Here is a 15,650-nt window from a genome sequence, read left to right as displayed (position 1 = left end):
TAACTAATTTTAAATTGTAGATGCTGAATTTGAGTGTAAAAATGAGAGTGACAAAGAACATTATAAAGATAAAGTGGATTCAATTAATAAGATGCCTAGTATTTTATTAGTATTGTCTAATTGTTTCAAACCATACATTTTTTAATTCAATTCTATTGAAATTCTTTTTCTGCCACTAAACCACTAACTTTTATTTGATAATTTATTTTTCTTTCCATTGCAGGTGTTGACTAATTTGGTGAATTGTATAAAAAATTTTGGAATTACATTACTTGCTACTTTTGTAATATATTTGCATGCCATGTAATCTGTTAAATACTTTTTTTTCACTCTTGTGTGATTTTTTGGTAGAATTGTGATGTTGTTATATTGGTTTATAATACTTTGTTAACTATATGAGGGGAATTAGAAATATTCCTTTAATTAGAAATATTAGAATTAGAAATATGGAATCACTAATTGAATGTGAATGTAGTTCTATTTTGAGTTAAAAGAACAAGTTTAAAGCATAGCAGTTACTCAAATCAAATGTGTTTAGTTGTTTAATGAAACTTTAATTTTATTTGTACCAAACAAAATTTTTTGTCCAAAAATATACACCAGATTTCTCCTCAAAATTGGACTTTTTTAGTTTTTTTTTTTTAAAATTAAAAAAAAAGTCAACAAATAAATGGGCCAGCCCATTTAACCTGTCGGGTTGGCCATAAATAGTCTGAGCTATAAAATTTTAGTCCGCAAATAAAGTGGGCTTAAATGGGCTAGCCCGTATAACACGTGGTCTAAATGGTCTGGGCTTAAACGGGCTGGGTTGGCCCATTTGACAGTCCTAATGGAGGAATCACCCTAACTTTGGGTGGAGAGATCAGCAGAGGCCTCAATAAGGCTTCAACAATAATCAGGGTAGAATCAATCAAAATAGGTTCAACAATAGACAGTTCTAACCCTCTCAGCAGCAGATGGAGACAGCTCAACAAAGCCTCTTTGACCTAGCCACAATAGTTTTTAACCTCTCCAAGACCACTCACAGGTTTATAGCAGAGACTCAGTCCTCAATTCGAAATTTGGAGATACAAGTGGGTCAGTTGAGCAGCAAGATGTCTGAGAGACCTCCCAATACCCTTCCTAGCAACACAGAGATAAATCTTAGGGAAGAGTGCAAGGTCCTCATTGTGGACAAGAAGGACGAAATCAAGGAGGAGCATGCTGCTGAGGAATTGAAGGAGAACAAGGCTCAAGAAGTGAGTGGGAGCCCAAAGTACAACACTCTATAGACATGCAAAAGGAGACTGAGGATGAACAAACACTACTACATACTTGGCTTTTACTAACATTTAAAAAATGTTACCAAATCATATTAAAATATTAATTATGTACATTAGTAACATTTTAACAAATGTTAAATATATCCTATGTTACTAAAGAATTTTACTAATATTTTTCTAAAGATTTAATAATATTTAGTAAAAATGTTACAATAGATCTTCTATAGTAATATTATGAAAAATGTTACAAACTTACAATAGACCTTTTTTGGTAACACATAAAGAAATGTTACAATAGATATATTTTGTAACACTTAAAAAATTGTTACCATAGATATTTTTTGCAACACTTAGAAAAATGTTACTATAGATATTTTTTGTAACTCTTAAAAAATATTACAAAAGATCTTTAGTAACATTTTCTTTAGTTATATTATACACAATATAAATATACTAAAATTAATTACTATAACATGAAATATTTCATTAAATTCACAAAATAAAATTTTTATAGCCTCTTTCATTAATCAATAATCATTATACAAGTTTTCTTCGTGATGTATAAAATAAGAAAAGAAAAAAAAATATTTATAGCACTTAAACTCTATGAACATTCTATATAAAAAAGAAAAAAAAGTGATACATAGCACATAAAAAACTTGGTCCTTATATTAATCCTAGAAAAATGTATTATCAACATGTCTTGGTTCACTCCTCATTCAATATCAACATACAAATCACAAAATAAAACGAAAAAAATTAATGAAAACTTGAAGACTCGACAAGAACAGAACTTGCTTCCCTCAAACCTATTTTCATGTGCAGAATTTTATGTGCAGAACTTGCTTCCCTCTATGAATGCCTATTGTAATTTGTATTGCCTTCTCTTTCCAAGCCATGATGATATCATGGTTGAGATATCATTTTTATTACGTTGTGAAAATGCAGCCACCAATCACTTGAGAAGATAGCATTTGTACAAATTCAGGGATCCACTTACAACCTCAAGCTAAACATGCAAACCATCGCTGCACAAAGATAATAATTGATAAACGGAAATATATTATTTCTAACATGTTTAATTTTTTTCTTTTTTGGTTTTTGTTTGGGGGGAGTGGGGATCATAGGAAAATACCCTTCAATAACCTTGTGATGAAGAAGTCAACAGCGTGTAAGATTGAAAGCACATGGCTAACTAAAAACCTGAACCATTAACTTGTTGCCAGTGACTTTCAAAGTACACTTGTAAATTTTTAGATAAAAAAATATATAATGCTTAAAGGAAGTTAATATTTAATATCATACTTGTCAGAATTGGATAATTACAACTATTCTGCACCAGCTTGCGCAACATATTCATTTGATCCTAATGAAGTACCTTGCTCAATTCACTGGAAGACATCAAATTATAAGACCTTATTGATGAAAAGGAAAACAAGAGTAATTTATGATGTCAAGAAAATACTTTCAGAAACTTTTGAAATATCAGCGGCTCACTTGTGTAATGTCGAAGAGAGACAAAATTTACTAAGCAAAGATAAAATGCAGCACATGATTCCAAGCTCAGACAAAAAATCTGCAGCCATTTCTTCTTGGTTCCCTCTTGTTAGCTTCTTTATGGCAACAAAGGTTCCATCTTCTAATTTTCCTAAGTATACCTCTGCATACCATCCCTCTCCGATTATATTATCTACCAATAACAACAATCATTTTCGATTTAACGAGTAAACTACCATTTCTGACCATAAAAATATAATAAACTAATACAATCATACCATGGCTAAAGTCATTAGTTGCAGCCTGAAGTTCAGAGAGAGTGAAATTTTTCCATGAAGATTTGAAGTTGGCAAACTCAGAGTCAAAAAAAGAAGGAATGAGATCATATCTAACTCTCTTACTCTTCCTTCTAGTTAACTTAGAAACATTATTTTTAAGAAGGTGAAATGGTTGAAATTGCATTTGTGAGCCTTTTTTGAGAAGTTTGAAGAAACTATGCCATTGGTTGTTAGCATTAGAACCACCACTTCCTGGTAGAGCCTCAGAATCAGAAGTGCTGTTAGGTATATCTATATATATTGACTTTATTTAAAATGCAATAACAAAATTTTCTCTCTTAAAAATATATAATAAAAAAAAGAAAAATTTGTATTAATGAACTAATAAACAATATGTTTATAGAATCATTTGTGTGAACACGACTAAAAGAAAGTATGAACAAGCTGATCTTTAAATAAACAAACATCTTGTACCTCTTCCTGCAAAATTGAATGTCGGCAATGAAATACTTATATTGGACTTACATTATTTTCACGTGTTATTAAGGTTTCTGAGGGTAAGAAAATTTATTTTACCCGAAGAATCCAAAGATAATACACATGAAAAAATTAAAAAAAAAGTTGTATGGCAGTGTGACAATACACGTCGATAAGAGGAGATTCTTACAATTTTGTTACTGCCTAACTCTTCAGCAAGCAAAAGGTATTGAGCCGATTGAAAGATACCATAACTTGGATAAGAACAGAGAGAGTCTCAGGGATCATCCTAACTGGTTTTGACATGATCCTCAATGTTGCAAGAACTTTCCTAAAATTCTTTAAGGCATTTCATTTTTAAATGCACTCCCAAAAGCACAATGAACTTTCCTAAAAAATTGATTCTAAAAAAATTTGAATTCTTCATCAAACACAACATAGCATTCATTCATATAACAATGAAAATCTATTGACTATAATTTTTAACTATAATTGAGAAGCCAAATGAAAAAACAAATTCAGTGAAAGATAAGAGAAGTTACTTGTGCAATTGAAGTTTCTCTTCAATCTACAACAAGACACTTCATTGCATGATGTTGATGAATAGCTTACTGTAAAATTAGGTAAGAGAACAAGCATGAAAGACTTGTAAACCTATCAAATCAACCTTTTTATTTTCAAAATGATTGAAATGCGTAGTGAATCATGAGATTAACAAAAACAATTTTCAAAAGATATAGATTTAATTCAATGAGATTAACTTTAGACACAAGAACACAAACATAAAATAATAGATTAAGTTCTACGTACCATGAGAGTTTCCAATTCAGATCCTAGAGCAGAGATCTCACCTTGATGGTGACGATGGCAGCGACGGCGGCTTTGATGACAGTGATGAAGGAGAGATCGAAGAGGAGGAGCAAGAGATTGAAGAGGATTAAGAGGTGGATTCAGTGCAGAACATGCGATTGTGGTTTTCATTTGTGAACCATGAGATCGATGAGGGGAGCGACAGATTGAAGAGAGCAGATCAAGAAATTGAGGAGGATGGAAAGGTGGTTTCACCATTTTAGGACACTAACAGTAAAAATGAGGGTGAGAACACGTGTGGTTAGCTCATTGAGAATAGGTAACATTTTTTTGAAGTTTTTTAAAAAATTAGACGTATTTACTAACATTTGAGTTTAAATATTACCTAATTTAATTTGATGAGAATTACTAATATTTTAACAAATGTTAAGAAGTAAATGTTACTAAAGGTCTAAAATGTAGTAGTGAAATTACTTAATTCTTGGCAGTCCTCAAGAAGTTACAAGTTAATATTTCTTTTGCTGAGGTGTTGGATAAGAAACCCGCTATATGGATGATAAACCATAATTTTATGGTTTATCTTGTATTGAATTTGGTGGATTTTATCAACTTTTCTTACATTTATTCAATAAAATAGCATGGCTTTGTAAATTCTCCCTAATTTATGCTTAAGAGTGAAAGCATGCTTTTTAGGCCTTTAATTTGCTAAATTTAATTCACTTTAATTCCATTCGATGCCTTGATATGTTTGTTGAGTGATTTCAGGTTTAGAAGGCAAAGATTGGATTGAAGGAATGAAGAAAAAAAAGCATGCAAAGTGGAGAATTGATGAAGAAATGAGGATTTAAAAATCTGCCATGCGAGGCGTATGCGTGACCAAAATTTGTCAAGCGATGCGTACGTATGACCCACGCGTATGCGTGACAAGCAGCATGTGACCTCATTAATGAAACATGTTGGGGGCGATTTTTGGGGCTGCAGAAGCCCAATCCAACTCATTTCTGGAGCTATTTGATGCAGAATTCAAAAGGGAACAAGGGGAGAGCAATTAGAGTAGATTAGTAATATGCTTTAGGTTATATTCTAGAGAGAGAAGCTCTTTTTTCTCTCTAGAATTAGGGTAGAATTAGGTTATATTTCCCTTAGATTAGGTTTAATTCTTGTTTTCATTTACTTTTCCTTGTAACTTATTGTTCTTGCATCTTTGTTCCTTTAGTTTTACTTGTGGTTTCCTTTATTTTGTTTCCTTTATGTTCATGCACTCTTGTTACTTTTGATTTTCATTTAATACAATTTTGATGTTTTTATGTTATTGATGTTTATTTGAGTTGTTATTATTGTTTTCTTGCAATTAGTAGTTTGGATTTTATTATTATTGCAATTTTATTATGCTTTCCTTTTATGCCTACCAAGTGTTTGATAAAATACTTGGTTGTGTTTTAGAGTAGATTTTTGTGCTCTTAGTTTGGGTTGGTAATTTGGAGACTCTTGAATTATCAAAATCTCTTGTTGATTGGTAATTGAAGATTGCCGGTTAGCTTAAACTTTACTAAATCTAGTCTTTCACTATGTGTTGACTAGGACTTGTGAACTCAAGTTGATTGTATGCACTTGACTTTCCTTTATTTGTTAGAGGTTAACTAAGTGAAGGCAATTTACATTTACCATCACAATTGAGGATGATAATGAGGATATGAATTCCAATTCTTACCTCTTGCCAAGACTTTTCTTAGTTGTTAGCTTTATTTTCTTATTATTTACATTTCTTGTCTATCATTCCAAACCCCAAAAATACTTTCCCATAACTAATAATATGCACACTTCCCTACAATGTCTTGAGAGACGACCGTGATTTAAATACTCTCGATTTTTATTGGGTTTGACTTAAGTGACAAACAAATTAAGCTTTGATTGAGGGTTATTTGTTGGTTTGAAACTATACTTCGACGAAATTATTTTTGTGAAAATTTCTAGACCGACGTTTATCCTACATCAAGTTTTTGGCGCCGTAGCCGGAGAATTGTAATGTGTGCTTGTTATTGGTTATTGTTCATATGTGAATATTGTGAATAGCTTGATTTTTGGTTTGTTTGCTAGTTTTGCTAGTTGTAGGACTTTGCTTTTCATTATTTCTTATTAGCATTTGTTTTTATTTTTTATTGCTACTATGAATTCTCACCCTTTTGGCTATGAGTGTGGTTACAACTATATTGTAGGAGATGAGAACTACAATGAAGGCTTGAATCAAGCATGGAACAATCAAAGGTGGGAGGAGCCTCAAGCTTATGATCAACCCTCTTGGCAACAACCCCCTCCAATGTATTATGAGCAAGAGACATTCCATGATGTACACCAATCCAATGGTTATGGTGGACCTCCTTATGATTATCAACAACCACCACCATATGCCTATGAACCCCCTCCTCAATATAGCCTTCAACCACCATACTCACAAGCCCCATATCAACAAACACCTCCATATAATCCTAACCCATATCTACCATACCAACCACCTTATGAGTCTTATGAACCATACATAGAACTACAATAATTCCAACCCAATTACTCCCAAGAACCACCTCAATATACACCATCTCCATGTCCTTACCAAGATGAACCACCTTCCTATTATGAACCCTTTCTCCTAAATAATGAATCCTCCTATCCACTCCAAGTCCTAATGGACGATTCTCTCACTTCATTACTTCAAGAGCAATGTGAAGCTCAAAGGAAGACACTAGAACTCATGGCTACCTTGACCGACATAGCAAATAATTTAGCCTCCCAACGCTTGGATACTCAAGGCACTCCCATGGTCACATGTGGAGAATTGAATGAAGAACGTAGCATGATGGAGGGATTAGAAACTTCGGTGGAGAATAAGGAGTGGAATTTTGTATTGGAACAATTGGAGGAAGCCATAATTGTTGAAGAGGAAGAAGTGGTTGAAGACTTAGGAGATGTTGAAAGTTCATGGGAATCTCAAGTCATAGAGCCTCCCTCTAAGAAGCTTGATATTGATGTTGAGGAGGCTAGTGTACAACCTCCAAAGCATATCATGGTTGAATAATTTAGAGAGGTTGATCAAGAAATGGATTCAATCATTAATGAATTTTTATCTATAATTGAATCCTCTCCCATTGGACATGAGATAGAAGTCAAAGAAGAATGTGAACAACCTCCAAGTTCCTTGGCAAGCAATGAGGAAGGAGTGGAAGAAGTATTCAAGCAAGAGGAGGAAAGTAGAAGGACTTATCAAGAGGTGAAAGTTACCAAGGAAGAGTCAAAGGGAGTGGAACTTGCAAGACCATTGGAGGCATCTGCCCCTAAGCCATCACCATTTATTACATCATTCAAGTGGATAAATTTCATATCCCTAAGCTTCATTGTCCCACCTGAATATAATTTCTTGAGACGGATGGTCAACTTAGAAATATTTGTGGATTGAAGAGTAGAAGAGAGATGATTAGTGGTTGGGATTGTAAATCAAGGTTCATTATGGTTGGAAGTTTAAGGTCTAAGTGCAAGGGTTGATATAGTTCTCAATTGAATGGATCTAGGAAGAGGTTTGGGTACATAAATGAGAATTCACAAACCTTGTCACCCGAATGGAAGCATGAAGATCAAGAAGAAAAGGTGTTAACAAACAAGGTTTGGGACCCTGGGATACACATCTACCACCATCAACTTTGGGGCCTTGTCACTTATTTCAATTCGCTTGAAGACTTTATGCGCCTAGTTTGGGATCCCGGAGGACAATGGATATGCAAGCATTGGTGGAGATTCAAGGATGAATACAAGCACAAGCCACCTTGACAAACACCCCATCAATGGTCCAACTTAAGGACTTAAAATAAAAGTGCTAGGTGAGAGACACCCCACCATGGTAACATCTTTTCACTTTTCTCTGTTGTATATATTGGTAAATAAGTTTAATTTCATGTTTAGTTTGATTGGTTGAGTTTATTTGACAGTCTAGTATCTTGAATAAGGTCTGGTGGTGTTTAGATGGCTGTTTGGGTGTTTGGAATACTTGGTTTGGTGCTAGAACTTGAAAAATTTTGAAAAACAGAGAACCTTGTCATGCGTGCGCGTGACCCACGTGTACGCGTGACCCTATATTTTGAGCGCGCTAGGATCGTGTGAGCACTGTGCCATCGTGCGGTCCAGGCAGTGAGTCATGGACGTAGTGCGCGGGAACCGTGCGTCTAGCACAATTTCTTCCCACGCGTACACGTCGCACCCTATTTTCTCTTCTCATGCCTACACGTGCCAGACACACACGCGTTGCATTCCATTCTTCCATCCCACGCATATGCGTGGGCACCCCTATTTCACACACTTCTTTTCTTCTCTTCTCTCCATTTCTTTTCTTCTTTTCTCTTCTTCTCTCTTCTTCCCTCATTCAATCATCATCCACCACCACCATTCACCGTAATCTTCTTTAGTTAGTTGTGAGTTTGTTAGTAGTTAATTAGTTAGTTTAATTTTCTCTTTTGGTGCTAAGTGTTGGATTATTAATTTGATCTATTTCTTGTTGCTGAAATTATTCATTGTTGAATTCCTTTATTGAGGTCGTAACTTATTCCACAACCACCACCACCTCCAATGCAAAATTTATTATCCCACCAGATCTACTCCTTTACTCTCACCTCTCCCATATAACTGTATTTTGCCACAATCACCACAATTTAAATTACAATAACAATTCTAGGTCTACAATTGAAGCTTCAGGAACCAACCCATTGCCCTAACTTCACTGTCACGTCCCTCACACTCTCGTACCTCAACCTTACTGCTTCTTCCACACTCAGCTCAACATTTGCGATTAGCATAACCGCCACAAATCCTAACGAACACATCTCATTCTCCTATGATCCTACCTCCATCTCGATCCTCTTCGATGACATTGACATCAGCAACGACATTATCCCCGTCTTTGACCTTGGAAAGAAGAATACGATGGTGCTAAAGACAATGATTTTGAGCTTAATAAAATTAAGAGAGAGAGAGAGAGAGAGAGAGCAACCATAGTTTTGTAGTAAGCTTTAGTGGAGGCCTCGATTTGGTGGGCTATGGTAGAGACCTCATCGAAGGTCATGGTTTCGTAGTGCTTAGAGGGCACAACTAGATTTATTCCTTGTCACCTTTGAAATAATAACGCGTGGAGGTTAATTAAGTTAAAACTACTTGGTTGGATTTGATAGGTTAAATGAATTAGATTTTGAGATTAATTGTTTCCATAAATGTTATATTTTATTAATTTAAATAAAAAAATCTCCACAAAAATAAAAAATAAAAAAAATTATTTAAATAAGAAAGAAGCCCTTCCTTGTTCCTACAATATATTAAGCCGAAAAAGCAGCCTCTGTCAGGGTGGCCGATCGAATCAGTACAAAATCTGATTCATGCTCATTGACACACTGTCTCAGTATCTGTCAGTTTTCCCTTTACTCTCCCTTTAATTTCCTAAGCACCGTAATCACTCCACATATTAAAGCGTGTGCGTAGAGACACACAGTAAAAACACAGAGAGGAAAGTAAGAAATACCAATCACTGATCCTACAGAGTGAACCCAAAACCCAAAGCCATAATAGACACCGAGCCAGAGGAGAGAGCAGGGAACATCATGAGCTGTGTGTCTTCGTTTTTGTAAATTTGTACCACAAGCAACCCAACAACAAGCACCACAAAATTCACACGCATCCTCATTCTCTTTCTCTCAACGAGGTAGTGGTTGTGCTCACTCACTTCTCCTTTCATTTCTTCTGTTTCTCATTTGATCTGATCTCACACCAAATTGGTTTTGCGTTTTTCTCTTTCTGTTAGATCGTACTGAAGCTGAATTCGCTCTTCTTTTGTCAAATGAAAGGAGTTTGAAATTCAGTTACTACTTTTGAAGTTGAACTACCTTTGCTAGCTTCAACTGCAAAAGTATTTTCTATCATTGTTCTGTTAATATCTACCAACTCATAGTACCAAAACTTTACCTTTTGATTACAACTCAAGTAGTCAAGTTATTATTATTATTATTATTTTTATTTAATTTTCAACGTTTTTTACGGGTTGGTTTTTATGATTGTTGGTACATATCCATTTCAGCACTGGTGGTCCGTGATGGGATCTAGTGCGGTGATTTAATTAATGCTCTTCCTTGTCCTCACTCCCTTGTTTTTAATTCTCTTACGTGAAACTAAAAAAATAATAATTGTATAAAACAATTATTTATTTCAAAATATTCTGAATTTGCTTTGAAAGTACTCTTACTCTGTTCTGATTGAACAACTTCAAGATTCACACGGTTTCTCTAATTTATTTATTAATTAATTAATTTTAGTTTCAGGTTTGCGTTTGCGCTAGTGGCAGTGGTGAATGGTGCTGAAATAACACACTTCCATTGGTTTCTTGGTGTATCCATCCATATATTGTTCTAACCATATAGCATTTATTTAAGTAGTTGAGGCTTCTTTTTGCAACTGTTTTTGGGTTTGGTCATTGAATCAATGTCAAGACCTCTTCAGAGAGGTGTTTCTGGGATTCAGATCCCTGATTCCCAATCCAAAGAGAAAACAGAAAAAGAAGATTTGGATAAAAAGGCTCCCTCAGATCAAAGCCCTTCTTCTTTATCGCTTAGATTCCCTTTGAGGCTGCTCTTTGCAGATAATAATAATAGTAACAATTCACCTTCAAAATATGGCAACATCACAGACAATGGTTTTGCTTCTGATCCATTCATTGTTGGGTCCCCAAGAAGTCGGCTTAACTTGTTGCATTTCTTGAAGTTCAGTTTGCTGCTCATAGTTGTTCTTGCACTTACTGGATCCTTTTGGTGGACATTGTCGATTTCTTCCTCGTCGAGGGGTCATGTTTACCATGGTTACAGGAGGCTCCAAGAGAGGCTTGTTTCGGATTTGTTGGATATTGGTGAGTTTACTCGCGGTCCTGCTAAGTTAAAGGAATTGGAATTTTGTTCTCAGGAGTTTGAGAACTATGTTCCTTGCTTTAATGTTTCTGAGAACTTGGCTTTGGGAAATTCTGATGGCAATGAGCTTGATCGGCAATGTGGCCGCGAGCTCAGGCAAAATTGTTTGGTGCTTACGCCGGTGAATTATAAGATTCCGCTTAGGTGGCCTACTGGAAGAGATGTTATATGGGTAGCTAATGTGAAAATCACTGCACAGGAGGTTCTTTCTTCTGGGAGCTTGACAAAGAGGTGATTGATGTGAATCTTTTCTAATCACTATGGTAATGATGCTATCTTTGAGGTACTGAAATTTTCATTTGTGGATGCAGGATGATGATGCTTGATGAAGAGCAAATTTCCTTTCGCTCGGCTTCTCTCATGTTTGATGGCGTCGAAGACTACTCGCATCAAATTGCGGAAATGGTTGGACTTAGAAATGAGTCTAGCTTCCTACAAGCCGGGGTAAATTCATTTGTCCTATCTGTTGAAATGGATAGATTCAGTGTTTGTTGCCTGAACTTTTTGGTACTTTAATCCATCGTATTTGTATTTCATGAGTTTGACACATGCTTAAATAGAATTCAGCATACTTAATTGCCTCTAATTTGCTACTTAAGTGTGCTGAGTAAGACAGTGTTCTGATGACTTTAAGCTGATTCTAACAATAATAGTATTAAAATTATTTATATATTAAGGATCTCATTGTTATCTTCACTTAATAATCAATGAATGTTGAAATGATAACCTTATATTGATCTTGATAGGATTTCTGCTAGATTTTTCTGATAGTTTACGATGGCATTGAGTTTGAACCGAGTTCATAGTGTGCACTATTATGCGCCGGAAATGTTATTTTATTGAGATATTAGCATCCTAAAATATCTAAAATTTTTAGGTTCGAACAATACTGGATATTGGCTGTGGCTATGGTAGCTTTGGTGCGCACCTCTTTCAGAGTCAACTTTTGACGATGTGCGTAGCAAACTATGAGCCTTCAGGAAGTCAAGTTCAGCTTACACTTGAGAGGGGTCTTCCAGCCATGGTTGCTTCTTTCACTTCAACACAGTTGCCATATCCATCGCTGTCCTTTGATATGTTACACTGTGCAAGATGTGGCATTGATTGGGACCAGAAAGGTATCTTTCATATTTTCAACCCATGCTATTTTTTGTTGATGAGTGCTTCTTTTATGTTTATTCCAGAAACATTTATTTCTAGAATATTTATGTGGTTCAAAACTAAATGATTTATTACTCAATGTCATTCAAAGAAGAAAATAAAGTCACGTTTGAATTGAAATCCTTTGTTTGATTCATTAATAAGCTTTTGGCTGGCTATCCATTTTGGACGTTGGAACTGGGAATCTGATGATTTTTTACAGCTTCGGATCATGACTTTTATGTTGGATTTTGTTCATTTCCTGGCACTTTGTAATGTTATTGATATACAATTCTTGGTATAGGTGGCATTTTCTTGATTGAGGCTGATAGGCTTCTAAGACCTGGTGGATACTTTGTCTGGACATCGCCACTTACAAATGCTCGAAACAAAGAGAGTCAGAAAAGGTGGAAGTCTGTACAGGATTTTGCACAAAGTATTTGCTGGGAAATGTTGTCCCAGCAAGATGAAACTGCCGTATGGAAGAAAACTAGTAAAAAGAGTTGCTATAGTTCAAGGTAACAATACAGTACATGCATTTACGATTTCCATATCCTTAGAAGCGGTTTCTGGTAAATAGATTTTATGCCATGTGTATACATTTGCTTACCATTTCAACATGGTCCTGATTCTTAGCATTGCCTATTTTTACAACCAGAAAGCCTGGTTCTGGTCCTTCTTTGTGTGGTAAAAGTCGTGATATAGAGACTCCATATTATCGAGTACTGCAAAATTGCATAGGAGGAACACAGAATAGCCGTTGGATTCCAATTGAAAAAAGAGAAACGTGGCCTTCTCGAGCTAACTTGAACAAGAACGAGCTTGCAGTCCATGGTAATTGTTACTGTCTTCAAACTCTTATCTATTGAGCTCTTAGGGAAAGTGATTTCATTGTACTACCTTGCTGAATCGAATAGTTATGTTGGACTTACACTGTCCATGTTTAAATATGTCAGGGTTGCAGTCTGATGAACTTGCCGAGGACACTGATAGCTGGAAAACAGCAGTCAACAATTATTGGTCGCTCCTGTCGCCTTTAATATTTTCTGATCATCCGAAGAGGCCGGGCGAAGAGGACCCATCACCTCCTTACAACATGTTCAGGAATGTGCTCGACATGAATGCCGAGTTTGGTGGTTTCAATTTGGCATTGTTGCAAGCTAAAAAGTCTGTCTGGGTCATGAATGTGGTTTCAATGAGTGGGCCAAACCATCTTCCTTTGATCCAGGACAGAGGTTTCGTTGGCATTCTGCATGATTGGTATTTTAATCTCTCTTACCTTTCTTCTTATTCAACTATTCTTGAAGAGCAATACTACATGACTAAAAAAATTTATTATCTTTGACCAACACTTGGCCTACAAAGGTATTTTTATACTAAATTTTAAACCTTTAATCCTAAATCCTAATAGTATAAAAATAAAGTGTTAGCTCAAAGTATTGGCTAATATTGTTAAAAAGTGTTTGCCCCTAACATTTCTCATTTCTAAATGTGAATATCGTGATTCTCTTCCATCAATCCCTTTTTGTTGGCTGCATCTGGTTTAGATGCACTGCTGAATTCTTCCTTAGTGAGACTTCATTATAACAGACAAATCAATTCTTACATGGTGCATTATTCTTTTGAAATTTTTTTTTCCAATTACCAGCACTGCTCAGGATTTTGATGAGTTCTTATGAAGAATAGTTTTCAGCAAATTGTAGTTTCTGTACAAACATGATTTTTCGGTGGTTTGTAGGTGTGAGGCATTTCCATCATACCCTAGAACCTATGACTTGGTGCATGCAGCAGGACTTTTATCCCTTGAATTCGCCAAGCCCCGCAGATGCACTATGCTTGATCTGTTCATTGAAATTGACAGATTGCTTCGCCCAGAGGTATGTCAACTAAATATTCGGATTTTACTTGTCCATGGGAATTTCCCTCCTTTTTGTTGCTTTCATTATTGTTGAGAGTATCTATGATAGTTCAAAGAGTTAAAACGGTTCTCATGATCACTGCATATTATTATGTAATATAATATGATTGTGAAGCTGCTGATATTGGTTATTTAATTATGTTTGCAGGGTTGGGTTATCATTCGAGATACAGTTCCTTTAGTAGAATCAGCAAGAGCTCTAACGACTCAGCTGAAGTGGGATGCAAGGGTGATTGAAACCGAAAGTGACAGTGATCAAAGATTGCTGATCTGCCAGAAACCTTTCTACAAGAGACAATCAAGCTAATTCAAGAATATTGAATTGAAGGGCAATAATATTCATATATATTCATTCCACCCATGAAATGTTTTTCATTTTGTATTATCATAAAAATCTCAACCATAGAAAATTGGGCATTGAAAAAATTTTGGACACAGGATGCCAAAAAGAAGAGGAAGGGGGGAATAAAGAAAGAAAATATAGAGGAAATAGTATAATCCTTGTACATTTCCTATGTAGCCGTAAGGTGTGCATAGGGCCAATGTAATTACCAAAGAAGTCGCAGGAGCTGATATGAAAAAAGTATACTGGTAGATTTACTTTTCTATGATATATGTTTGATTATAGATACACAAAATTAAATTGGGTGATGGTTATAGAATAAGTTACTGCTATTTATTGTGGTGTATAAATTATGATAATGTTCTGCATCAATTCCACTTTATATTTATAGAATTATTCCTCTTCAAATGCCATTTTGTAGTGTCCTTGAAATGTACCTTGTAAAGGCTTGGTAACAACGGGATAGTTTGTCAAGTGCTGAGAGAAATCCTCTATATTCATTTTGTTTTTGCATATTAAATTAATACATGCGACTTTATTTGTTAAATAGAATGAGTTTCTCATATTGGAGAAATTTGGATTCACCTCGCGTTAGATTGGTTAGATACATTAATTGATAACGACTGTGTTTTATTCTGTCATTATGGAAGGTTAACTCTTTGATTTTTTTTAGACCAAATAAAAAAATTTGTCAAAGAAATCCTCTATTTTCATATCTCTTTTTATTTTGTGTAGAGGTCTTCTTCTTGCTACACAAGGTAGAACAAAGTAGCCCGATCTAAGGTATCCAGATTCATAGGTGTTGTTCTAAGGTTAACTACATTCTCTTTGCTGATGACTCGATCCTATTCTGCAAAGCTAATTTTGAGGTTTGTGAAAATGTCTTGAGTTTATTGAATATTTATGAAAGCGGCAATGGTCAAAAGGTGAATCTCAACAAGT

The 15,650-nt window shown here is 35.2% G+C and overlaps 1 protein-coding gene across 2 annotated transcripts; it reads left to right on the top strand.

The window, feature by feature from the left end:
* The first annotated feature begins 9,538 nt into the window (after positions 1-9,538).
* On the top strand, positions 9,539-15,121 carry LOC112764136 (probable pectin methyltransferase QUA2). Of its 2 annotated transcripts, none has more exons than XM_025809672.3 (9): positions 9,539-10,055; positions 10,663-11,538; positions 11,619-11,751; positions 12,185-12,425; positions 12,752-12,965; positions 13,106-13,281; positions 13,404-13,707; positions 14,186-14,324; positions 14,514-15,121. In XM_025809672.3, exons 2-9 carry the CDS (start codon positions 10,829-10,831, stop codon positions 14,670-14,672), a joined length of 2,076 nt encoding a protein of 691 aa, XP_025665457.1. In that variant the 5' UTR covers positions 9,539-10,055; positions 10,663-10,828; the 3' UTR covers positions 14,673-15,121. The 2 variants fall into 2 exon arrangements, with proteins under 2 accessions (XP_025665457.1, XP_025665456.1); XM_025809671.2 differs by having other exon boundaries at positions 9,665-10,055; positions 10,669-11,538.
* The last annotated feature ends 529 nt before the right edge of the window (positions 15,122-15,650 follow it).

This window comes from Arachis hypogaea, chromosome 17, assembly GCF_003086295.3.
Source record: "Arachis hypogaea cultivar Tifrunner chromosome 17, arahy.Tifrunner.gnm2.J5K5, whole genome shotgun sequence".
NCBI classification, from domain to species: Eukaryota; Viridiplantae; Streptophyta; class Magnoliopsida; order Fabales; family Fabaceae; genus Arachis; species Arachis hypogaea.
Note: the sequence above shows the minus strand (reverse complement) of the source record. Positions and strands in the feature narration are given on the sequence as shown.

Bases quoted from the DNA above. Each gene is read 5' to 3' on its own strand.
- LOC112764136 (XM_025809672.3), top strand. From the start codon at position 10,829: ATGTCAAGACCTCTTCAGAGAGGTGTTTCTGGGATTCAGATCCCTGAT. The intron at 12,426-12,751 runs GTATCTTTCATA...TTCTTGGTATAG, and splicing joins CATTGATTGGGACCAGAAAG to GTGGCATTTTCTTGATTGAG. The intron at 13,708-14,185 runs GTATTTTAATCT...GGTGGTTTGTAG, and splicing joins GTTGGCATTCTGCATGATTG to GTGTGAGGCATTTCCATCAT.